General features: G+C 37.0%; 1 protein-coding gene across 8 annotated transcripts in view; it reads right to left on the bottom strand.

Moving 5' to 3' along the window:
• neo1b (neogenin 1b) overlaps positions 1 to 26,425 on the bottom strand; it is a 127,427-nt gene that overhangs the window by 77,670 nt on the left and 23,332 nt on the right. For all 8 annotated transcript variants that reach the window (XM_059536517.1, XM_059536515.1, XM_059536510.1 and 5 more), the window contains one exon: positions 4,344 to 4,661. In XM_059536517.1, coding sequence (XP_059392500.1) covers positions 4,344 to 4,661 — 318 coding nt within the window. The remainder of the gene's footprint in view (positions 1 to 4,343; positions 4,662 to 26,425) is intronic.

The following is a 26,425-nucleotide window of genomic DNA, read 5'->3' as shown; positions in this document are numbered from 1 at the left end:
ATGTGTCTCTATGTGAGCGTGCTTTGGGCGTGAGGCGGCTCACAGTCATAGAGCGCGAAATTACTGAATCGAGCACTTGAATGTTTAAAACTGTAAGACTCAAAAGCAAGTGCAAATGATACATTCTATCATGAGCGTCTTTCATGTTAAAATATTTGCAGGAATTTCCAGCATTGCAAGCCTGCGGAAACAGTAAAATTATGCGCAATTCCCGCAATCCCGTGCCGAAAGTCAAGCCCTGAGACTGGAAGAAACCTTATAGAAATAAACCACAAAACACTATGCAACTGCATAGTGATGCAATAAAAAAAAAGAAAAAGAAAAATCAACCACCCTATCAAAAAACAAAAAACCATGCAACTGCATGGCAATATGCTTAAAAAAAAACACCATAGCAACAACCTAAAAATGTACATTAAAAAGCACCTAAAACTATCCCTAGCAACCACCCAGCACAACATTAACAGCAGTAAGTTTCACACAGTCAGGAAGCACTCATTTCCTTCAGAAAACTGTCAAATCCAGTAATTTGTTCTTGCTGTCAGGGGTCACATTCGCTGCACACAGCTCCTGCACAAACACACAACTGACAGGCATTAAACCCCAAACACAAAAGCTCTTCCGAGTCTTAATGTAGCATAATGCACTGATGCTAATTCTCTCGCTCTGAAAGCCTGAACACGTCATTCTTCATCCCGAGCACAGAAAAGCATCCTTTATTTCTGCCGGCAGCATATGGAGCCCTTGATACAGCTTCAGAGGCCAGATCTCAGAGATTTCACAGAGAAAGCACCTGACGGCTGGAGAAATGAAAAGAGACAGAGTTTTGTTTGAGAATAAAGAGAGAACGCTTGTGTTTTAGGATGAGTTTCTCCTGAAGGCCGGAGAGACAGGCGGAAAGGTGAGAAACTATCAAACGTGTAAACTACACAAGTGTCGAACACTTTTTATAGAGTTAAAAGACCAGGAAGAACATTTCCCTCCAAAAACCTGAAGTAAAACCCCCTGTTTGTGTCAGTGGCTCATATTTCTGAGTGAAAAATGGTGTAATGGTCCATGCATGTGAAAGAGGAGGACAGAAATCTCATTTTACACAGTAAGATTGCTGCAAAAAGGCAACTTAAAGGGACAAATAGCAATCCTCATGTTGCATCTAGCCCATAAAGAGAAAGATTATGAGTAAATCATAACATAAAAGTTGCTGAAGTGACTTTTTTCTTTTGCCATTTTGGAGCTTCGCTTGCATTGTAAAGAAAGAGCAGCTTAAACATTCTTCAAAACGTCTCTTTTTTCAAAACATGGAAGGAAGAAAAATTACAGGTTTGGACCGACACAAAACAAATTTAAAAATGTATTTGAGGGAAAAAAGGATATACACACAAATGTAAAAAAAAACTATACACACAAATTAAAAAAAAAACTAAAGTCATAGAAAAACATTTTCATTTTTTGAAATAAAAGGAAAAAAAAGTTACATTTTAGTATAGTTTATGTTCAAAATGTTAATAAAAACTATAATGATAAAGAAATAACCCCTCTCTTTCTCTATATATATATATCAATTATACATCTTAAATGTTTATATCTGTCTCATTGAATATTGTATGGAATATTGCATGAATAAATATATATATATTTATACTTGGATGTAATACTAATGATGTCATCTTTGGCCAGACCATAGTGAACCCAGACCCAATCAGAAGCTTCCATTTATCAATCCTGCTGTAGTCAGCACAATAACATACTGTAATCCTGTAACACTTCTTATTCTCTCGTGTTTGCAAAGTTTTACAGCTTTTTAAAGACTGCAGATTCCACTGCATGTGCACAGATCAATACATCACACTACAGTACAGATCAATAATGTACACAACTGCAGAATCATACGAAGTTTATCGCCTGTAAATTAGATTCACACACGGTACAAAAAGAGCAAGAGCACACACCATTCACCCTACTAAAAATAAACCACAAACACCTCAATTATTTCTCACAGACAGAGATGAGATTCAATTATGTTGCTAAGTCTGCTGCTTTCCCGTGAAACTGAAGTGTCTCATTTAACATTTCAGAAAAGATTTACTCAGTCTGTAATCAAAAGTCCAATATTTCTCATCGAATTCTTCAAACACTGACAGAACTGAGCTTATATACAGTATTTTACAGTTCTTTACCTGTACTCTTACTGTATGACGACTGTTCACAACTTTCATCTGAGGAGAAACAATCCGAGGTGAAGCTGATACTTAAATGAACCATTTAACTCCCCAGAGCTGTAAAACGGTAACCTCTGAGCTCTAAAAGCATCTCCTGGGATGCTACACTGACATATCATATCAAATCTGGTTCTTCCCATTGGAATTTCTCAGTACAACTGCGTTTACTCAAGAAGTAAAACTAGCAAACAGTGAGAAAACTCTGCTGGGCGTCTTTAATGGAAACGGAGGCTCCAGTCAGAGCAAGCTGTGAAGGCCTGGATGATATCTAACCCTGCTGTTCAAACACACACTAATCCTGCGCTTAGATTCACAGCATAGCTATGAAAACTGAACCCAGATCAGCCCTAATGGACTGACAGAAATCCATTCTGCCTGACTCAGAAAAACAGGAGTTTTGAGAAACATCTTGCCATTTTTGTGTGTGTCAGAGAGCTTCAGACTATAATAACCCTACAAAAAACAACCTTGTAGAGGTTGTATCCCTGTAAATCCTGACTCGAAACTAAACTAAACCATACTAATTATACTAATTATACTAATTAAACTAAACTAAACATACTAATATATATATAAATATATTGACAAATCCGGCGAAACACGGAAGTAAAGCAGCGCCACCATTACTGCGTGCGCCTTGCTGCTAAGGAAGTAGCAGAAGTAGCGTGTTGGTCCCGTAGGCGGCTGTACCAGATGTTAGCTGTACGAAAAGTTATTTTTATTTAGTTTTTTTAGTACGTGTGCTGTCCAGTGATGCTGGGAAGAGCGTGTTGTGTGGTTGGCTGTTTTAACAACAGCACAAAACTACAGGCCTGGAATAAAACCGTTTGTGAAATTTACAAACCTTTGTTGCACATTGACTGCCCATGTTTACGGCCATACGGATTACACAGAGTTCCTGGTCGAGCGGAGGAGTATTTATTGTTTGAATTTCATAATAAAATTGACAGAATCTGAGAGCTGAGATTTTTTTCTTCTATCATAAGTAACCTGCTCTGTCTAGTCTGTCGGTTTCCGTGTCCTCTTTGCTTCGCGATTTTTCTGTGCGTGAGAAAATGGATGTGTGGCGTGAGAGCGTGTGAAAAGTGTGTGTCTCACATTTTATTGCATTAGTATTAGTTGTTAGAAGAGAAAAAAAAATCTGTGGGTCTTAACGCAATTACAATCGGCAAGTCGGTCGGACTAAAAGGGGAAAAAAAATATTAATTGGCAAACAAGAATATTTTTAAGGATGGCCTAAAAGATATTTGAAGCTTGTGAACATATTAGCAACACAGCTAGTAATGACAGCATTCAGTTTTATTGTTGTCAATTAATACAGTTCTTAATTAAATTCCATATTTTTACATTATTACATTATGTTGTCAATAAATTATCTTTATCAGTAAGTTTTGGCCACTGCTTGACATTATCTACCTAATGTTCCCTTTCAACAGACATTTTCTTTAATTAGCAGGATCCGCTTTCATTGAAATATCATTAGAGGGCACCGGCAAGTGTCACACTTCGCAGGCACGCAGTAATGGCGGCAGGCAAGATGGCGACGCCCATATATACACACACACACACACACACACACACACACACACACAGGTTTTAAAAATTGAACAGATTAATTAACTTTTAGGCAAAAGTTAAAAAAATATCTGAAGAAAGAAATACAATTTAAAAAAAGTTTTTTTTTTTTGAGTATCATATTTGACCCATCAGGTTTTTAAGACTTATATAGTGTAATATTATGAGAACATGGAGGAAAAACACCCCAATTTTATTAATAGGCCCAAACTGAGCAAACACATACAATTTGGTGCAGATGCTGATATTAATATGGCCAAAATGAACAAATAAATGTTTCGCGAAAGCTTCAGTTTAGTAAATAACATCCTGAAATATTACTAACAATATAAAAGTTATTCTTTTGTTTATTTATATAGCCTATTTCACAGCAAAACAACATATTAACCATGACCTGAAGGCCTTTTACTTGTGGAAGAAGAATAAACTGTCCACCGGATGACAGAAGGCATGTAGTTTTGGTTGATCTGGTTTAGGATTCTGCATATCAGATTTGATACAGTAAGCTTGAGACTTTATTTCTGAACCTCGAAGGCTGTGTGTTCATACCTGCCACTGTGAGGCAAGCGGTTCGGCTGCTGATGGTGCCCAGGTTGTCTATGGTGGCCACGCACTGGTACACCCCCTCATCAGGCTTATTGTGTTTGGAGTGGACCACTGTACTGATGAGCAATGAGCCGTCTGCGAGCTGCCGCTTCCGGTCGTCTGCCACCAGGTTCAGGAACGTCCCGTCCTTCTTCCATTCCACCCTCACCGGAGCGTCACTAGCGGCCGAGCAGTTCAGGACAGCGGGGAGGCCTCGTACGGCCAGTGTGTCGACAGGTTCGACCGAGAACCTGAACGGGGTAAAACCTCGGATGCCAGTACCTGAGGACAGAGAGAAGAATGCATTAGAGGATTCACAGACAATGCATGAGAAGCATTTAGCTTTAGCATTTAAAGGGACGGTTCACCTGAAATGAAGATTCTGTCATCATTCACTCACCCTCAAGACATTGATTAACTTTTGAAAATCAAAGAGATATTTTATATAAAACCTGAAAGTGTTTTGTCTCTCTGCTGAATGTCTAGTTACCCAAAACTTGGTCATAAAGACATCTTAATGTGAATCGAGCAGTTTAATCCAAGTCTTGTGATAAAATACAATCACGACTTTCAATGGAGGGACAGAAACCACTCAGGTTTTATTAAAAACATCTTAATTTGTGTTTTAAAGTCTAATGGGGATGGAAAGACATAAAGGAGAGTAAATTAAGAAATATATATTTTTAGTAGGGCCCTATGAAATCCCAAAATCTGTTTTTTTTTTTTTCCAAATTCCATTTTCCAGTTCTGTTCCGTTTAGATTTTTTTGACTCCGTTTTAAATGGTTAAATTAAATTGTATTTATTATTAAATTTGTATTCACTTTAATGGTTTCATTACATTTTAATAAAAGCATCTGTAATTAATTTTTTTCAGTAAAAAAAAAAAAAAGAAAGAAAATTAAAATAATTTTTTATAAGTTTTTTAATTATTTTTATTATGATTTTTTTTTTTCAGAAAAACAATGTTGTGTGTTGACTTTTTTTCAGCTAAATAAATTCTGGGAAATTTTTTTTCTGGTATACATTCCTTAACAATAATGTATTAATAAAAATATAAAAAAATTTGTGCAAATTCTTGATATTTTGCGCTATACAGTAAGTTCCATTTTTTATGACCGGACGCCACATTCGCCCACATTCTCCGCAACAAGGAAATCATAGATGTCCAACTTATATCTGGGTCTTGAAGCAATACCAGTTGCATGCAACAAAAAAAAAAAACCCATCATAAAATTTGAAATGATACTCTCGAAAACACATGATTACAGCTTTCAGATTACAATCTTTTGTTGGCCAAGTTATTTTCATACTGAAACATTCATGGGTTAGAGTCCCTCACCTTTCCGCTGTGAAATGGCTAAGCAAAATACTTCTGGGAAAAGTTATAAACCGACATAACTGCCTCCCGTTTATGGTGACGTATAATTAAAAAACATAACAGTGTTCAGCCACCAACCCACATTGTTCAGACAGCACTAATGGCCAATTATCTGCACCAGTGGTGTTGTGCGAAAAACAATTACGGCAAGACTTTCAATAACGTAGCGAGCAAGCAAGCTGCTCCGTTCTTTAATTACGTAGGAAATGACAAGTTTCTCGTGTTCGACACAAAGCACTGAATACATAACAATCTGAGACGGAAGCTAATGTGTTCACCGCTTGCTTGTCACTCAAGCTAATCTGGTCCTAAAAATATGTTTTTACCTGAGAAACAGATGCAAAAAGCTTAATTACATTTATGTCATAAAGCATTCACATATTAGCTACTTTAATGACGCCATATGAATCATTTATTGACTCTTAAGATGAAAAACTAACATTGCATTCTAGCTTTAACACAATTTTAGAAAAACAAGGAATAAGAATCACTGTGGAAAGAGGAAAACCATAAATACTGAAAAATCTTGACATGCAGACTTTTGTACTTGTATTTTCTCAATCTAAAAAGGGAGCATGCAATGCATTGGAAAGCCACAGTTGCACACTAATTGTAGTGGAGCCAGCTGGGAAACATTTGGACTAACGTGGCCAAACGCGCCCCTGTTTAGTGGCTTTGGATGTTTGTCACGGGCTGGCTGTGAGTAATCGGACGGAGTCCAGGATTGCTGTTGGAGGGCAACAGCGATGCATCCTTGACCCAGAAGCCCCGAGACAGCCAGAAAATGAGGCTGCTGGGTTGATAAGTATAAGCTGTTAGCCTTAGACTGCACACTTTCTGGAAAACCCACTTCAGAACCGCCTCAGTCAGCGAGACCTCTCAGAAAGGGGCAAGGGCTCTCCAGGGAAATGGCACACTGGTGAATGAGAGCGGAAGAGAGAGATACTGACACATACAAAGACTGCAAGAGAACAAGAAGTGGCCAAGAAGGTCTGGGAAGGAAAAGCGGCAGAGATACAAAAACAAAATCAAGGAAATCGGTTAAAGTGTCACATACTATTCCCTTTCTAACGGGCCATGGCAAGCGTCGGTTTGACAAATTGTTGCATTGTGGGAATACACATGAGTGGCGCAGAGACAAGCATGAAAGGAAACACAATGACGCTCGAGGTGGCGATACAAGCAGGGATTTGCCATCTCTAGGGCCCTTCATGGGTATGAAGCCATCAGCAGAACATTAAATGCTGTAGCTGCACAGCTTACTTACAATTATAAACCTATGGAAACAAACCAGTAGACCCAAATTACGCTGACATAGCATCGTTTGGAAGAACTAAAATGTGAAAGGTGGAGTTCATGCTCTACTGGCACCAAAGAATTTGTCTTTTTCTTGCGTCACATGTAAAACATTCAAAGTTAGCTGAAAACAGCACAGTTTTTCTCATTTAGTCATCTCTGCGCATTAAAATGTAATGGAAAATGTTTAATCACATATGTCACATTTAAGCTTCGTAGACCGCCGTTGAGTTACATGAACGAAAACACCATCACAATTCTCACTGAAAACTTTAAGCAGTGTTCACACTGACTGCAGATACTGTACTGTCAGACACTAGCATTCATTCCCTCTCGACGGCTAAAGAAAGAACACAAGTCATTGTATTTGAATTCTAGTACCTTTGTGCACAACTGTCCTTCAGCAGCTTCTACTGCATCTCCTCCCTTCATTTCACATTCACTCCAACCGACTCGAATCAGAATTAGAGTTTGTGCTTTCATCCATGTTTTCCTTTTGTCTTTTCATCTTCCAAAGGCAATGGCTCTTTTCATTTCTACCAGATGCTTTCAAACGCTTCAGATAAATCAGAATTTGCGCACTGAACAAACAGTTCCAGACATCAGATGCACTGAGGGCAAAAGGGAGGGTTTTAATGCTGAAAGTAAAGTGCAGAACCTGTCATTAGCACTCAACAGGTTAGAAATAGCCGCTCCTCACGCTTCTTCACACTCATCAGTCCATCACATGGTGTTGTTTTTCCCCCACAATCCCTTTCTCTGAGGCATTAGCATGTTAGGATACTTTACCTCATGCTGTGACTCAAGATTATAGATTCAGAGAGAAAAGCGGCACATGTAATCCATCTCCATAAGAGCTGAGGGGATGACAGGTGGGCCGCTTCACAGCAATAAAAGCGGGGCTCATCTGGGTGGAGAGGGGTTCCTCCCTCAGGAGTCCATATCTACCTCATAAAACATGGAAATTGAGGATCCCAGAGGGTACATATACCACAATCCATTTCCACACCTATTGGTAACACCGAGACCCCAAAACAATCAGAATCGGAGACAATCTATTGATTGAACCCAAGTGTTTCCCAACTCAATCAGCTAATTCAATTACCTCATGCTAATTCATGGGCTTCAGCTCTATTTCAACATACTTTATTTACTACATTTCTGAAACATCCCAAAATACCAGGCACATATTAATCTATTAACCCATATTTTCCAACCTCAGGCATTCAATTTTGGTCCGAAATGGACACCATTTATTTTCACGCAAAGCTGTCAAGATTCTAAATAATACATGTTAACGTTAAATACATTTACCTTATGGGTAATTCTTGGGCTAGAAAGATAATTTCGTTTTCAGAAAGCATGATAATAATAAGTATCAAAACCATAAAAAAAAAAATAATAATAATAATAAATAAAACCCCTCAGGCATTGAAGATTTGATAATTTTTTGATATGGACACCATTTATCTTAAACCCAGATACAGAAAACAAAAGGTTACAAAGAAATACTGTTTTTAGTAAACAATAACAATGAAAAAAAAAACCATGATTTTTTATTATTTTATTTATTTATTTAAATCATCTTAATTTAAATATTATAAATGAAATGTATATATTAAAAATATTTTGCTATCAAAAACGGTTTATATAATTTACTTATACATAATTTGAAAACAATACAGTTGTCCGAGTAGAATTTCAAAGGAAATAAATCTAGCTCTTGTGCATGTAAAACCATTAAATTACACGGGGGACAAAAACGGAATTTGCGACCGCAAACAAACTGTTTACAAGACTACATTTGCTGCAGCTCATCTTGATGGAGGCGATGCGGCTGCTCTGGGGGGAGCGTTTGCAGTACTGTCATTGATTAGATGAGGGCTGATTCTCTGTGCCCCACTCTTTCATCACTCACACGAGTGAGAACAAGCAGCCCGGCCCACGAGGAGCATTATGGGAGTCCTCAGAGGGGCTGGAGAGGGGGCCGTGAGCCTGTCAAATTATTTTCCCCTCCAACGAGCGGCGGTTTCAGCAGTCTTCAAGACCCAGCGGGAGGGGGAAGTCACTTCTGGTGCATTGACACAATAGCGCTACTGAAGAAAGCTCCGACAAAGACTTTGCCATTAATCAAATTACAATAATAAAGGCCCACTGTTACATGCAAACATAGCGAAGGCTCAGCAGTGTGAAATCTGATGCGAAGCATTTGCCCCACGCTTGCTGAAGTTCAACCAACTTTCCCTTCTGTTTATTTCCAAAAGACTCCATGACCTCTGGCAGAGGAAAAATGGCACAAAATTAACCTCGGCGTAAAACTTTCTGGTCCACGGCATAGTAATCTAGCCTTGCTGGATGATTTGGAAAACACTTTCAGATTCCTTCACCTTTACTTCATAACCTGCGGTCTGAAACTAATACATCCACGGCCAGTCTGCGGACGACCAGTCCGTCTAAATCCATAAATTGGATTCTACCCTTAAACCTTGTTTTTCAACCCAAAACGAAATCCAAAACACATCCCATGCCCTAAATGAAAGCGGCGGGAGCAGTCCACAAAACTTCTATCCAGCTTCCAGCGAGGGAACGAGGCCAAACAGAAATTGATTCTACACGCCATTAGCTCCCTACAGAAAGGGCAAATACAAAAAGCACAGCAAAACAGCCCTCTCAAGCAGTAATTCCACACTTATCTGGAGACAAAGGCACAATGGCAACAGGAAATGGAGGGTAATGATGACAAATAATAGTTCTGGAATCAATTAATCTCTCGGGACGTCCTAGGGGAGACGGAGGGTATCTCTCTGTAACAATGGAAGACTAGAATGAACATTCACGACTAAAAGGAGCCACAGAGGGCCGTTCGATTTCCCTGCATCTCTCAAACACTTTAAAGATGGAGAAAATACCTCAATATTGTGTCCGTGACTGAAACCTTTTGAATATGAAGAATAAGAATTGAAAGACTATACAGTATGTGACTTATTGCTGTATTATCCTTCATAACGAGAGACAAAAAAAACATTTGAAGAGAATCTTCAGAAGACATGTTCATATTTAGTAGGAATTCACCAATTCTGGTCGATACCAGTACGATGATATTAAAATTCGACGCTACTTTGTCTAAATAAAATAAATACATAAAACGCCACAAAAAGGAAAATATTATGATATGGCTTTTAAATCGGGTGGCCTTTGATTTTAATCAATATATGCGCTACAGGATTCAGAGTAAATCACAGCATTTATACACATGTAGTTCATCATATAGCAAGTATTTCATTTTAAAAACCAGCAGCGCATATTTCTATTTACAGGCAATGCATCAAAATATAAGCTTGATGGTTTATCATTTGAAAATGGGAAACAAAATATGATATTAATATTATTATTGTAATTTTACTGTACTTTTTATTACTTAAGTTATTATTTTATAGTAGAATATAATTGCAACATTTTTGTTATTTTGTTAAATACTTGTTTAATAAAAATCCAAATAAAACCATGATAATTATCATTTTTAAAGTCAAATTTAATGTGCAATGTGGCATATAACAACAAGTTTAACAACAACTTAGTTCATGTCGTGCTTACTGAAAGAGATTTGGGTTGGTTCTTGTAAAAATGTATAAAAGGTCTGCACACTCAAAAAAAAACCTTTGTATTTCAGCTTTTTCATTAATAATTAATTTTAATAAATGACTTTAATGCATGAATGCAAGTTATATATATATATATATATAAATTGTAATGCAGATGGACTCAAATAAAGCTATTTCATTCCTGTATTTTTCGTATTGCAATATTGGCATGTTTATATATCGTGCAACAATACATTATGCATTGATAAATTTAGAAAAATCTAATATCAGCCAATAACGGATAAGGTATTGATATTTATACATCATGCATCATTTATACTTAACTACCTGAAACACAACATACAGTACAAGGTTCAACAGCACTTCAAGGAAGTATTTGCCCCCTTGAGAATCAAAGTTTATTTGCAGCAATGCAAGAATCATGTTGAAAGCACACACAATTGTGCTTCAGAACGCTGATTCTGATCTTATGAACAGCTGATAATAACTGATAATAGCTGATAATAACTGTGGGGCACACTACACTATTTATATTTATATACACAACACTTTTTATCCAACACACATACTTAGCGTACACTTAAATCTTTTGCACATAATATACATGTACATACATGGAACACACTACACTACTTATATTTATATTTATATACACATACACTTATTTATCCAACACACATACTTAGCGTACAGTTAAAACTTTTCCACATAATATACATGTACATACATAAATGCTCATTTTAATATACCTGCCATACATTGTCAATTTGTATATTGTCAATCCTTACCCACCTATTTGTATTTTTTTGTATTTTTATTCCTTAGTGTTTTTTGTTCTGTCGCTGTTATGTTGCACTGCGGAGCTCTGTCACGAAAACAAATTCCTCGTATGTGTGAACATACCTGGCAATAAAGCTCATTCTGATTCTGATTCTGATTCAATGTTCCAAACATCTGCATCTAGATTTTCATATTCACGTCTAGTATTTACGTTCACGTATGAGAATCTGACCTGTTGAGACGAGTCTTGGGCGCACGGCTTGCCTGAGGGGAAACATGCAGGTATTAGCGGCTAAAGCTGCTCGAGGGTTTCTCTTTCATTCTCTCTCTCGCTTTATCTTTTTCTCCTTGGGTGGGCACACAAGAAAGTCTTTGAAGTCTCACCTACCTCTGCTCAAATATTGGTTTTATTCCTGCGAGAAGAACTTTGAATCTAATCCCTTGATTTGTTTCAGCGAGCGCTGAGAATACTAAAACCCTCATACGGAGACTAAATCGTTTAATGGGTATTTATGAAGTGGGTTTTAACGTTCAAATTTTGTTCTCTGTAGATTTGAAGGACTAGCGAGTTGTTTGCAAGTCAGAGTAAGTGGATAAACACAGCAGAGCAGCAGCAGTTGACCATAGTACTTGGACATCTACCATGGTACCATTTTACCAATCCAGGTATGAGCCAAATTTCTCATTTAAAACCAACATTGATCAACCACAAGTATGCATAATAATCGTATAGCAAGACAATATCACCATAGCACAGGTTTCGCTCGGGGACATAGAAAGCAGTTGGTGAGGTATGGGAGGTGGGAATTGCGTCACCATGGTAACGCTCTAATGATGACTGACGCTTTAGATCGACCAATAGGGGAGTCCCGCTGGGAATGCCCCATCTAAACCAGGGACGACAGGTTGCCTTGGGCTTGTTTCTCTCCCAGTGAATACAAATTGACAGCACTGACGTGGACCTCCTCACAGCCTCCTGAGGGGCCCTCGACGGACGGCCCCCAGAGACACTCTCAGAACCAGCCAGACTCGAGAGCCAATTGATGATGCAACCGACTGTTACTACATAAACACCACACAGACAAACACAGCACATCAGGTCTTTGTAAGAGAGCTCGGAGAACTTAGCCCAATAAAAGACATTTCAAAGTAACGTGCGACTTTATAAGTTGCTTTTGATTAAACAGTTCATAGCTATCAATCACATATTTCTGCTAAATGAATTAAAGTCAATATAAATGTAAATTTATAATAAAATCACCTTGGAACAGATGGGACAAATAGCATGATTGGTGCAGCTTTGCACTGCAACACCTTTATAGTTCGTCTTGTAAAATGAATTTGCCTTGCTTCTGCTAAATAAATAAATAAAAATGTAGATTTAAAATGTTATTAATTTATTTTATTTAATTATATTTTTAAATATATAAATATATAATTAAAACTAAAATTAAACAAACATAAATAAATAAATGCCTCCGTTATTCTGCCCCCTTGGTCTCAGATGGTACGGTTATTCTGGTTCAAGACCAGTAGTTTAATGGGGTAAGGGACTATTTTTCTTGTGCAGAATGGCTTTTCTTTGGAGGAAACACCCAGAATGGTTGCAAATTGGGTACCAGCTCTGTGAAAATGGGGCAGGGTTGTCCTATTTGTCATTTTATGGTTCAAAAGGGTGACCCCAATGCACACTTACAACGGCTGCAATGCTCTAGTCCATTGGTACCCAACCTGGGGTCCGTGCCCCCCTAGTTCACAGGGGTGGCGCGGGAGCGGATATGTTTTGAGGTGAATAAAGATGCATAAAATGTTAAACTAATAATTTTATATAAAAATATTTTTTCAAAGTTAAAAAAAAAAAATCATATGCTTACAATGCCAAGATAAGGCAGTCAAAAATGATCCCTTATATAAAATAATTATTAAAATTTTGCGCGCATACCGTCACTTGCTCAATGTGCTTGTTGTCATAGTAATGACAAAAACCAAAGGAAAATGGCAAAGAAACGTAAATGCGGTGATTCTTCATCAGAGGCGAAGAAAAATTTAAGACACTATGACAAAACCTACATAACTTTTGGTTTTATTGAAGGCCAAGACAAGTCTCGGCCAGAATGGTGCTCAATCGATGCTTTTATGCGCAAGCTGGAGTACAGGGCTGGAAAAATGTCACAGGGGCATTTACAACACTTTCCACTGCTGCTTCAACATTCTGGGGGTACCGTGAGTGCATCTTTGCGTGCTGAGTTTTGCCGTCACATGACTGCGCGACAGAAGAAATTAAAGTCCCGCTTTGCGGAATGCGGATGTTGACGCATTATCCATGGAGTCGTGGGTCATGGTTCCCTTCACATACAGGCTTGAAAATGTGGAATACCTTGGCTATGAAGATGAGCTCGCTGAACTACAAACTGCAACAGACTGGAAGTCCACAGCGATTTTAGACTGGCTGTCACTGGCATTACACCTGACATTCCATCACTAGTGAAAGGCACATAGGAAAGTGCATAAGTAAGTACATACAGCATTCTACCGTTCATATTTAACATTACGTTCATAACATTCAGTATTCTATGTTTAAACACAAATCCTGAAAAAAGAGAAACAACTGCTTTTTACTAGTTGTATAAAAATGAAAATATTAAGTTAAAAGGAAACATTTGAAGTTGAAAGGAACATTTCTTGTGTATTCATGTAATAAAATGTCATTAAAAATCATTAAATGTCAATAAAAAAAAACTACATTTAGTTACTATATACAGTGTGTGTGTGCTTATGTGCATAGCAATAATATATATATATATATATATATATATATATTAATGCTATGGGGGGTCACGGATTGTTAAATATTTACATAGGGGGGGCCCCCAAGAAAAAAGGTTGGGAACCACTGCTCTAGTCCAAGCTTTACCAGTCAGAGCTGAAGTAGACAGTGTAGTCTATGCAGGGCCAGAAAGCTTTTGGATTTCATCCAAAATATCTTAATTTGTGTTCAAAAGATGAATGAAGGTCTTACAGATTTGGAACGACATGAAGGTGAGTAATGACAGAATTTTAATTTTTGGGTGAACTCTCTCTTTAATGTTTCTAATGATCTGGCTAGAGTAAACTGAACCAGCTAATTGTTACATCACAAACATACACTCAAGACTTTGTATATGCAATTGCTTGTTTCAGAAAGGACAAAAGACAGATGGAGAAATAAAGAGAAAGTATCTGACTGAACGTCTGCATCAACCCTCAAACGTCTTCCAAAAACCCCACTGGCAGCCGTCCAAATTCACGCACCGCCACCAAACGCAGTCAAACTTGTGAAGAAACCAATGGAGCGCCGCTTCAAGATACGCTTTCTTTCAGAGCTGATTAAACGTTGAGGAAAATGAGCCAAATGCCAATTAAAAGAAGGCGAGTTGAGAACAACAGCAGAGGCTGCGGCGCAGTGATTTCATTAGTTTATATGTGATAGATCCTGCGTGCAGTTTGGACACTGATTAATGAAGAGACACCCACAGCTCTATTAGAAAGCTCCAACGGCTTACCCAAACTCATGCAGGCCTTACCGTCTGCCATTGATTACTCTGAGAAGAGAAAATTCAGTATCAGAGAGGCTACATTGATCAGCACACCAATAAATAACCCATAACCGGCTTGTCATCAATATCAAATCCTGTAGAAACTCTGAAAAAAATAGTACAAGGTATCGGTCCATAATAGGAGACTGTGAGCCTCATTACATTCTCCAGCGGTTTCTCGTCCAAAACCAACATCCACCGGTTCAATTTCTATCAAAACACCAAAACACACACAGACACTCCATTAAACTCTAGAAACAGTGTTGTTACCGCAGCCTCCGGCTTTCAGACTAAAGCTTCATAAAACAGTAAGCACACAATTGACCTTTCCTTGCTGGCGCTAATGAAGGCCTGCAGGAGAGACGACCTCGATTAAATAACCATGTGTGTTTATGTGGTATTGTGTGTTGGTAAGTTAATGTGAGGTTTAACAAGAGCATTTGAATGAATTTGGCAGCTCAAACGTTTATAAAAACATTTACAAACTCAGCTTTCACATTTCCACCAAGTTGTAACCTGGAAAAACAGGCTCTGAATCGGTTGCTTAAACCAGTTAACGTTAGAAGCCAAAAGGTGGAATTAAATGTCTTCAAGTTACAGCTTTCAACCAACAAAGTGAAAGAAGACAGTCCTAAACTAGACTGGTCCCATTGTACATCAACAAAGCCAAATATATATATATATTAGGGCTGCACGATGTGTCGTTTAAGCATCGATATCACGATGTACGAATCCACGATAGTCACATCGCAGGATGTGCGATGTAGGCTGTCGTAGTCGATCCCTTATTGATTAACTGAACGGGCCAGCTGCTCCCCGGCCCTTGACGAATGTGATTCGCGGATTAATTGCACAGCTTAACCATCAATTCAATTCAATTCAATTCAAGTTTATTTGTATAGCGCTTTTTACAATACAAATCGTTACAAAGCAACTTTACAGAAAATTATGTTTCTACAATATTTAGTAGTAGCTAGTAGTTTGTGCACGTTTGACAGGATTTTAGAAAAATAAAAAAAATAATAATAATACAAGACGTAGTCAGCTAGATGATGAACTATCAATATTATTAATTAATAGTAATTATATGATGCAGTCACACATGTAGCAATAATTGAGTGAAACCATCATAGAGTGAAAGTTTATCATTTGCATGTGTTTTTAAGTCCTTTCAGTTTAACAGGGTGCATATACCCACATGGAAAGAACCTATATGCGCATATATGAAACCTATATGCAGTGTATATGCACATATATGCTGCATATATGCGTATATTTGCCACATATAGGCAAAACTGAGGTGCATATATGTGCATATACAGGAAATATAGGTCTCCTGTATTGCTTCTTCATATCCACACATAAGCCCTATACATACAAGATATGTCTTCTATATAGCTAATGGCAGCTCATATCTCATTTTTGACTGTCATACATGATGCCTAGCTCATATTTTCTATTATCAAGGCAAAAACTAAGAATTAACGAAAAAAAATTTTCAAGAACTTATGTATGTGCGAACACGTGAAATTGGTATCACATGTAATTGGCATGTTATGGAATTTAACTATGGCAATATATTAACATGATATACAGAGCTGGACAGTAACGGAGTACATTTACTTGAGTACAGTACTTAAGTACAATTTTGTACTTTACTCGAGTATCATTTTTGGGGAGTAATCATGACTTTACTCAAGTACATTTGAGAGGCAAATATTGTACTCTTTACTCCGCTACATTTCTATCCATAACCGTAAGTACCCGTTACTTCTTCGGCCCCGTCCACACGGAGACGGACCTCCGATCTTTTTTTCCATTTTTTCATCTCAAGAAATATCCGCGTTCACACGGAACCGACGTAGTATACATGCCAGACCAGCATGTGGCGCTGTAATTCTGCCACAGAGATGCACTTAAAATGGAGAAGAAGACATGGATTTGGCGATAAACCTTGCGCGTGGTACACAAACGAACATGGAACAATACATTTATTAATCCGTGTTAATGTTAGTTAGTAAAAAATACAATCGTTCAGTGTTTGTTCATGTTTTTGTTGCTGTTACGTGATGTAGTGGTGTTTGACTAGGGGCGAGACGTGGGCTGATGAAGTCATATTTTAAGAAAATGTATGGATTCGCCGTCCAGACGAAACGCAAAGGCGGCGTTTTCAAATATATCCACTCTGGGACCCGGTTTCAAAACACCGGTTTAACTCTACCAAGACCCAAGATCCATGTGGAATGAAATGCCTATCCGCTAAAAAATTTGTGTGACGAAAAAAAAGCAAAAAAAAAAAAACAAATCTCGGACACCCTATCAAACGTCATTGGATAGTGCAGGAAGGAAGAGGAGGAGGAGGAGGAGGAGGAGGAGGAGCGCCATGACAGACCTTCAAAGAATAATAAAGATAATTTTTTTTCTGTTCAGTTTTTTTGTCTTATTTTTGTTCTTGTACTATATTTTTTTCCGTACTATTTGATTGATCTTGAGTAAATAAATAATGTACATTTCTACATTTTGGACTTTTATTTATGTTGCCTAGCAGCTATGGATTTTAATTTTACTATTATAGGTGAACATATAAGTGCAAATATATATATATATGTGTACATATATGTACATATACAGTACAGACCAAATGTTTGGAAACATTACTATTTTTAATGTTTTTTTTGAAAGAAGTTTTTTCTACTCATCAAGCCTGCATTTATTTGATCAAAAATACAGAAAAAAATTTAATATTGTGATATATTATTACAATTTAAAATAAGTGTTTTTAAATTTATTATACTTTAAATTATCATTTATTCCTGTGATGCAAAGCTGAGTTTTTAGGATCATTATCACATGATCCTTTAAAATCATTCTAATATGATGATTCCTTATCAAAGTTGGAAACAGTTCTGCTGCTTAATATTTTTTCAGAAAATGTGATACTTTTTTAGGATACTTTGATGAATAAATTTTTTTTTAAAAAAAGCTATGTTTTTAAAATATAAATATTTTGTAATAACAATATACACTACTGGTCAGTAATTTGGGGTCAGTAATTTTTTTTTCTTTCTGTTTTTTTAAATAAAATTTATAAAATACTTTTATTCAGCAAGGATGTGTTAAATTGATAAAAAGTGATAGTAAAGAAAATATATTATTAGAATATATATTATTATAATTTTTTTTTATAAATGCAGTTCTTTTTAACCTTTTATTGATCAAATATATTAGACAGCAGAACTGTTTCCAACACTCATAATAAATCAGAATATTAGAATGATTTCTAAAGGATCATGTGATAGACTGATGTTACATGTGACACTGAAGGCTGGAGTAATGATGCTGAAAATTCAGCTTTGCATCACAGGAATAAATTTTTTTTTTTTAAGTATATTCAAATAGAAAACTATTATTTTAAGTTGTAATAATATTTCACAATATTACTGTTTTTTCTGTATTTTTGATCAAATAAATGCAGGCTTGATGAGCAGAAGAAACTTCTTTCAAAAACATAAAAAATAGTAATGTTTCCAAACTTTTGGTCTGTACTGTATGTGTATATATATATATATATATATATATATATATATATATATATATATATATATATATATATATATATATATGTGTACATAAATGTAAATATATGTGTACATAATATATGTGTGCATAAATGTACACATATGTACATTTAATCTAGGAAAACGGACAATTTTATATATGTCACATATATTAAACCCTATATCAAAACCTATATTGAAACATATATGTTTATATAGGTTTTTTCCATGTGGGTAAGAATGAGCAGAGAGAGAGAATTGCCACTATATAATACAAGCAACATAACTAGAACAATATTGGATATTTAATTCTAACTTTGGCAGCAACATTTTTTTTATGAATTAATAAATACATGAAAAAACAACAACAAAATTAAACAAAATTTGAGAAAAATTAAACAAACTTTGGGAAAAAAGATATTAACAATTAAAAATAAACTTTAAAATAAATGTAAAATAAATTAGAAATAAACATTCAATTTAATATTAGAAATATAATTTGTGGTTCCCCTCTACCAACCGCCACAGTTTGGATTAAATATAGAGAAGAACAGCATGAGCAAAAATTTTTTGCATAGTACAACAAACTACAGCATGCATCACCCGGTGCCTGCTTGATTTAGAAATAAAAGCAGAAATTGGACAAACCCGTGTCCGTCCCTCCCCTGCAGTGAGAAAAGATATTCCAGAGCACTGCTGCAAATCAATGACCTCTGATTTCAATTCCTCCTGCGAAGAGCAGCCCGCTAAGGTCAGCAGAACCCAGATACTGTGGAGGTTTAATGACCTCCACGATCCCATCTAGAGGCCAATAAGACATCAGTTCAAACAGAGGGAAAACAACACACCCTCAAAATTCAACAGCACCTCATTCGACATGGAGTTTAACGTGATTTCACTTTACGCACATTGTGCAACGACTAAATAATTCAAACCAGACACGAGGGGAGAGAAAGACCGTTTTTCCATTGCATTTCTCCTCCTACCAATTCTCCTCTGTTGCATTGAAAGGCAAGTCACATCTCTGCGTAATTACAGGCCTGATATCAAACCCATCTCTCTGAGAGCCTTAAGTAGACGACAGTTTTTCTCCTCTGGTTTTGGTGTTGTTAAAGAGTTTTGCAAAATGCATCATTTATACTTTATCTTGCTCATACAGATGCATGCGGTCAAAGAACAAGAGCAAAGACTGGAACTATAAAGGTCACTTAAGAAGAAAACAAGTGAAAAAGCATGCACTTCTAAACAGTATACTGTGAAGTATGCAATGTACATTAGGTGTTTAATTTTGTCTTTTGAATTCAATTTTGTGTAAGCTTTTTTTTTGCCACAAAGTCATCATTAATTTGTCATCTGCAATCAATTTTACTTGCATATGTGATAGCATTATTAAGCATTCTGTCAGTTGCTCACCAATGGATCCTCTGACTGCAGTGAATGGGTGCCATCAGAATGAGAGTCCAAACAGCTGATAAAACATCACAATAATCCACACCACTCCAATCATCAGTTAACATCTTGTGAAGCCAAAAGCTATTGTGTTTGTAAGTTACAAATCCATTATTAGAGTTTAATATAAAGAGTTTTTAACTTCAAACCATTGCTTTTGGCTAAAATATGAGTACATAATCTGTAACATTGCTTTCTCCAGTGAAAAAAAAGAAGTCTCATCTGAATTAGGAGAGAAATATGCTCCCATTTACATGAGAAAGCCGCTCAATACACGTTGGTGGATTTTAATGTGAGAGACAACAGGAGATGGACTTTTTCACTGGATGATACGTTATTATGGATTATTAAATGCTGGACTGGAGTGGTGAGGATTACTTGTGGATTATTGTGATGTTTTATCAGCTGTTTGGACTCTGACGGCACCCATTCACTGCAGAGGATCCATTGCTGAGCAAGTGATTTAATGCTACATTTCTCCAGTGTTCCTGTGTTCCTGTAGCTCAATTGGTAGAGCACTGCACTATCAAGCGCAAGGTTTGGGGTTCGATTCCCCGGGAACACATGATAGGTAAAAATTGATAGCCTGAATGCACTGTAAGTCGCTTTGGATAAAAGTGTCTGCTAAATGGATAAATTTAATTTCTCCAAATCAAAAACTCTTCTACATCTTTGATGAGGGCGAGTAAAATTCCAGCAAATTTTCATTTTTGGGTGAAGTATTCCTTTAAAATTATAAAAATAATAATTTTAAGTGCACTGCATTGTGGGATACACTATTCCATGAAGTGTCCTCCAGCTATTTACTTCAATGTCTCAGATTCGTCACAGGTACTTTATTTGATGTTTCTAGTTACCGGGTGAAGTCAAGGTTTTCATACACCAGTAGTGCAAGCTCAGATCCCAGCTGAGACATCAGAGGGTCGAGGGGCATCGTGAACAAGTGAACCTGCAGTACGGATCGACCCGAGCGGCATTAATGAAACGCTGCCATCAGGTGCTTCACAGCTGAACAGAACGCCAGCAGAATATTTACCAGCCTGCCTGTGACATCTGTGTGTGTGTGTGTGTGTGTGTGAGAGAGAGAGAGAGAGTCTGTCATTTCCTCTGAACCAAACACCTGGAGAACGTTCTGGATGGATGATGACTGCTGCACTCACGCTAAATTGCAGCATGTATGCAGAGCACTGTTGGGAATTTTCTGCAGCATACGCTTGAATACATGGAATACTGAAGCCCACAATGCAATGCACTTTACAATGCAAGACCAATGTTTTTTTTTTCTGTTTCACATTCACAACACAGAAATTAATGTTCAGGAAACCTGTTTGGAAACAGTTTTATAATATATATATATTTATATATATATATATATATACACACACACACACACACACACACACAGTTATACATTTATTAATATATTGAATAATATTATAAAATAGTAAAAAAAAAAGTTTCTCATTTCTTATTTTAATAGTTTTAGTTAACAATGACAACACTGGTCATGACACCTTTTTCCAGGTAAATGAATATAAGGGCACTTGTTGAATTAAACATGCAAATGTGACAATGTAGAATAAGTAACTGAAACATTTGTCACATGCATATACTATTAAAAACAGTGAACGTTATACTGGACAGTATGCCATTAGCATTAAGCTAGCACAATTCAAACATATCTGAGTCTGAGTCTGTACATACATATATATTAAACTCTCCAGAGATCATGTTGCAGGCACCCATCAGTTTTCTTGCACAGCACAGGAAATGTGGCCTGACTGTGTTTAGTGCTCTATAGGGTGAGATTAAGAACAGCGGGGAGGACATACATCACTGCCTACAGAGGTGCTGAGATGATAAATCAAGCCAAGAGAAAGAGGGCTTGAGACACGGGCATGGGGCCCAAAGCATAGCATGAATAAAACTTCTGAGTGTCATGTAACTGATCTGGGAACAGGTTTGACATTCATCTTGACAATAAGATTGTATATAGGCAGAAGAAACTCATGTCAAGAAATTGAATGGTTCTGTTCCAAACCCAGGTCTACATAAGTAACTAACTTCTAGCCCAAACTGAACCTCAATAATAACTGAAACAAAAAATTCAGATTCAGTTGACAAGTTTTTTTTTATTAATTCTTAAATTAGTAATTACTGGTGTAAGTATACCAGCTAAACCAACAACTCAGCTCAAAAATACAGTTTACATTTACCAAAATAGTACAATTTTAATCTATTCCAAACATTTAAGATTCAATACTTCTCAGTGCAAAATAAAAATTTTAGAATCTATAATAACATATTTTACTTGTAAAGATAAACACACAGGACTTTTCCCACAATCTTAAAAGTATTCTATTTAACTATTGATTTTCAACTGAACCAGTCACAATTTGTTTTGGGATTATTTTATCCTCGAAGGCAATGCTGTCTTATATTTTGTCATGTTTGGAGAAGAAATACAGAACAGTGGGCAATCAATAACAATTTTCAAGCTTTGACAATTAAAACCCTAAATCTTAAATATTTGGTTACATCTTTGGTCAGGAACTCATTTATGATGCCAAAAAATCTATGTAGGAAACCTCACTATTTTTTGTAACAGCTCCATTGATTTTCAACTGATGAGATAAAGTTTGCAGTTTAAAATAAAGTCTAAGCGCGATTACGTTACACAAAATTAATTCAGACAATGATTTAATCCAACAGTACTTGGAAAAACTCAACAGAAGAGGTCGGCGATACACTGTAATATATGTTCTGTTGAATCCACATCACACGTATGCAGTGTAATGCTTTCCTTGGATTCAGACATCACATTTGCATTCACAACATGCCGTTTCTCACACCGCAAAAGTAAAATGAGGAACCAATCTGATGCCTTTGCAGGTTCAGATGATCGTTTTTCTTCCCAGTGACTTTCCTCTTGCTCCTCTTTAACCAAGATAAAAATGTGAGCAAGTGTCCCAGCATGCCATATAAATCGCTCGCTGATATGAGCCATATGGACTGAGGTCTTACAATCAGGTGAATCTCAGAGTTTAAGTAAGCCGCTGGCTCTGACCTACCATCGTTCTCGCCCAGACCTAGAAAGGATTTCGTATATGAACAAGTCTGATGAGCTCAGATTAACAGTCACACGGTTTTCATTCGCCGAGGCTATGACCCCCCACCTGGGCCAGGGGCAGATTTAATCTAATAGGGCCAATGCTAGAAAATGATCCACGACATCCTCTCCAAAGAGAAATGGGGTTATCTCCATACATCTGTGACCACAACGGACGATTCCCGATTAATGAGAAATCCGTGCCCAATCAAAAATTGGATTTATAGACATGAGATTGACTTTGAGATTACCATATTTTTTTGCTCTGAAATTGACTTTGAGCTGCTCCAGCAAAAGCATTACTGAATATTTAGAGATTTGTGCAACCTTATTTCTTTTTGGAAAGAGCTACTGTGGGGGCGAGTCAAATGCACCAGTGACATCCATTGAGAGAAACTCTGGAAATGTCACGGTTAAATCATATTCTAAAGGGCATCCTCAACAACATAAAAGATGCTGTTAAAAGGGCAAAAATAAGCCATGAAATCAAAATCGGTCCTGTTTACTTTAATACAAGTTTTTGGTCTTGTTGGGAAAGATTTATTTAATGCTTGTTTTTCAAAAGAAAATAGTTTTTCTTCATAAACTTTCATCCAAATGCAATAACTCACTCCTGTCCTCTCAAACGACCTTTGTTAAGCCCCGTCTTAAAAAATCATACCTTGCTGTACTGCCATTTTGCTAATGTCAGTCTGTGGAGGATTTGCGTGGTTGGATAGCTTGAAGAGTACTTTTATTGTAATTGCCCAAGAACACAGATCCCCCGTAGACTTCTCTCAGTAAAGAGTAAAAGCTTGTTTGTAAATGTCATGTGTGTTAGCAACAGTAACCAAGAGGGGCGGAGCTTAAAGGGTCAATTGCAAAAATAATGACAGGTTTCTAAAACACATTTCTGTCACCAGTTTGAGAGCAAGAGAGAACAGAGCAAGAGAGAGAGAGGTAGAGAGGGCAAAGGAGAAAGTGGTAATGAGAATGAGTAAATGATGATTATAAATGACCTCTATTTAACACCTGTGCTTCTGGGGCTAAATTTAGTCCAACTCCTGCCATGACTGTCTGTGAAGTGCATCTGAAATGCCACGGAGCCCGACAGATAGACTCAACGATATTTAGTAGCTTTCATTTCAATAGAGCTTTATACAATACAGACTGTGTCAAAGCAGCTTCACTGTGATTTATCATGCAGACTTCTGAGTCCATAATTGATTGTTATTTTCCTGTTTATCACTTGATCATGGTTAATCAAACGCGATTGTCATGCACATTTTGTCAGTAAATCCAGTTTTGTGATTAGTAGTTAATGTCCGTCACCTGCTTTCCGTGGAGCAGCATTTACAACACAGAGCCGTAGTTCTCTAATAAGCTATGCAAAATCAGGTTCATAATCTATAATCGTACAATTCTGAAAACAATGAAACCATTTGCGATAATGACAGCGGTTTGCGTATCTTCTCAGTGAACTACGTCTCTGTGTAGTATGCTGCTCCATCTGAGAGCACGTGAAAATACCACATTTAACAACGTTTTTACTCTTACACAGAATAATTAAGTCACACAATATTTCATTGTGTTCTAAGCAGTGATAAATGTCGATTAGTATTTAATTATAATATACTCTATTATCCTGAAAATTATAATAATAAGAACTCAAATAAACCATATAATGCCGTAGTCGTGTATTTATTAGTCACGTTGAATCAAAGAAAGCAGTTAAATCTTGCACGAGAGAGACAACAGGACGAGCGCGCCCTCTGACCTTTGGATGGAGATTTACTGCTAATCACAGAACTGTGCTTCACTGAAAGATACGCATGACAATCACAGCTTCTGCCTAATCGCGATTTATTGCCTTTGCAATTTAATTTTGCTTAATTGTGCAGCCCTAATCACGATAGAATGATAAAACAAAAGATACAGAACAAGTTAAAAATAGACAAAATGACAGAATAGAAACAGATAGAACTATAGAATGACAGATATATATTCTTACGCAAACATGTAGAACAGAACGATTGACAAACAGGACTTAAAGCGGTCCTATTATACCTTTTCACTTTTCCAACTTTAGTTAGTCTGTAATGTTGCTTTTTGAGCATTAAAAACAATATCTGCAGTTACAAAGCTCAAAGTCCAATTCAAAAGGAGATATTTAATTTAAAAGAAATCACTTTTCAAAAACTACAACAAACGACTCGTTTGGACTACAACGCATATTTCCAGAGTGTTATCACGATGTCTGAGACGCTAGCTTTCCCAAGGCAGATGAACGTAGAGTGGTTACAATCATACGGGTTTAAATCGCGCTCAAATTGATTTGATTTTGATGCAATATTTACACTGAAGCTCGCAGGTGGCTATGGTAAGGGGCATGACGTTTCCCAACAAGGTGGCGAGTGCTGCCAATCACAGCGCATTTCATATTTCAGAAGGCGGGCCTTCATTTGATACAGGAACTATTCGAGACGTTCATGCCAGACTGGGAAGAGAGGTGTTGTAATAATGTAAAATTTGTTTAAACTAATGTGTTTTTCCGAACAACCTATAATGAGAGCCTGTTTGAGTTGCCTACACCCCCAAATCAAAATCAAGACTTTGTACAAGCACATACTAGGACTTCTTTAAGATGAAATTAAATAGATCGTACAATAAAAGATGGACAGATTTACTCAGTGAGGATTTTTTTTCTACAGTTTGCACACAATCTGGATTGCAGTGCTGCTGATGGGCTGACCTCGTGCACAACAAGAGATGTTCCTGAGCACTTGGGAAGCAGATCTACTTCAGAGCGAACGCCTTCATTATTGAAAAGCTCTGTTCAGGAGAGACAGGCTGTGTAGTCGTGGGGCTCTTATGCCGGGGGAATCCGAAGGTGAATCCATGAATTATGGCACATCTACCTAACCCACACCGCATGGTCATGGAGAAAGTGGACTGACCTGGGACGAGGCCAATCCAATGCGCCCGAACTGTGAGCTAAATAATTCATTGTCACCCTGGACTCTGTGTCAGCAGCTCTGGAATATGAGATGATATTTATGGTGCCTCCCGGGCCCAAGCCTGAGGAAGACAGGTCTGTTTATGGTGAGGTACTTACCACTGATCTAAAAGTTGCTTTTAATTGGTGTCTAAACTGAGGTATTAAACAGGAACTTGTGCTAAAAACCACATAGAAGTACCACAATAAACACAACCCATTTTGAAGGTGAAAATCTGAAATAAGATGATATGTTAATACCAGTCTAAAGAAAAAGAGATAAAGTGATGCATACAACATGGAGAAAAAAACAAAACAACTTAG

Source organism: Carassius carassius, chromosome 43 (assembly GCF_963082965.1).
Source record: "Carassius carassius chromosome 43, fCarCar2.1, whole genome shotgun sequence".
In the NCBI taxonomy this organism is placed as follows: domain Eukaryota; kingdom Metazoa; phylum Chordata; class Actinopteri; order Cypriniformes; family Cyprinidae; genus Carassius; species Carassius carassius.
The sequence above is the reverse complement of the archived record's forward strand: the minus strand, read 5'-3'. Positions and strand labels throughout refer to the sequence as shown.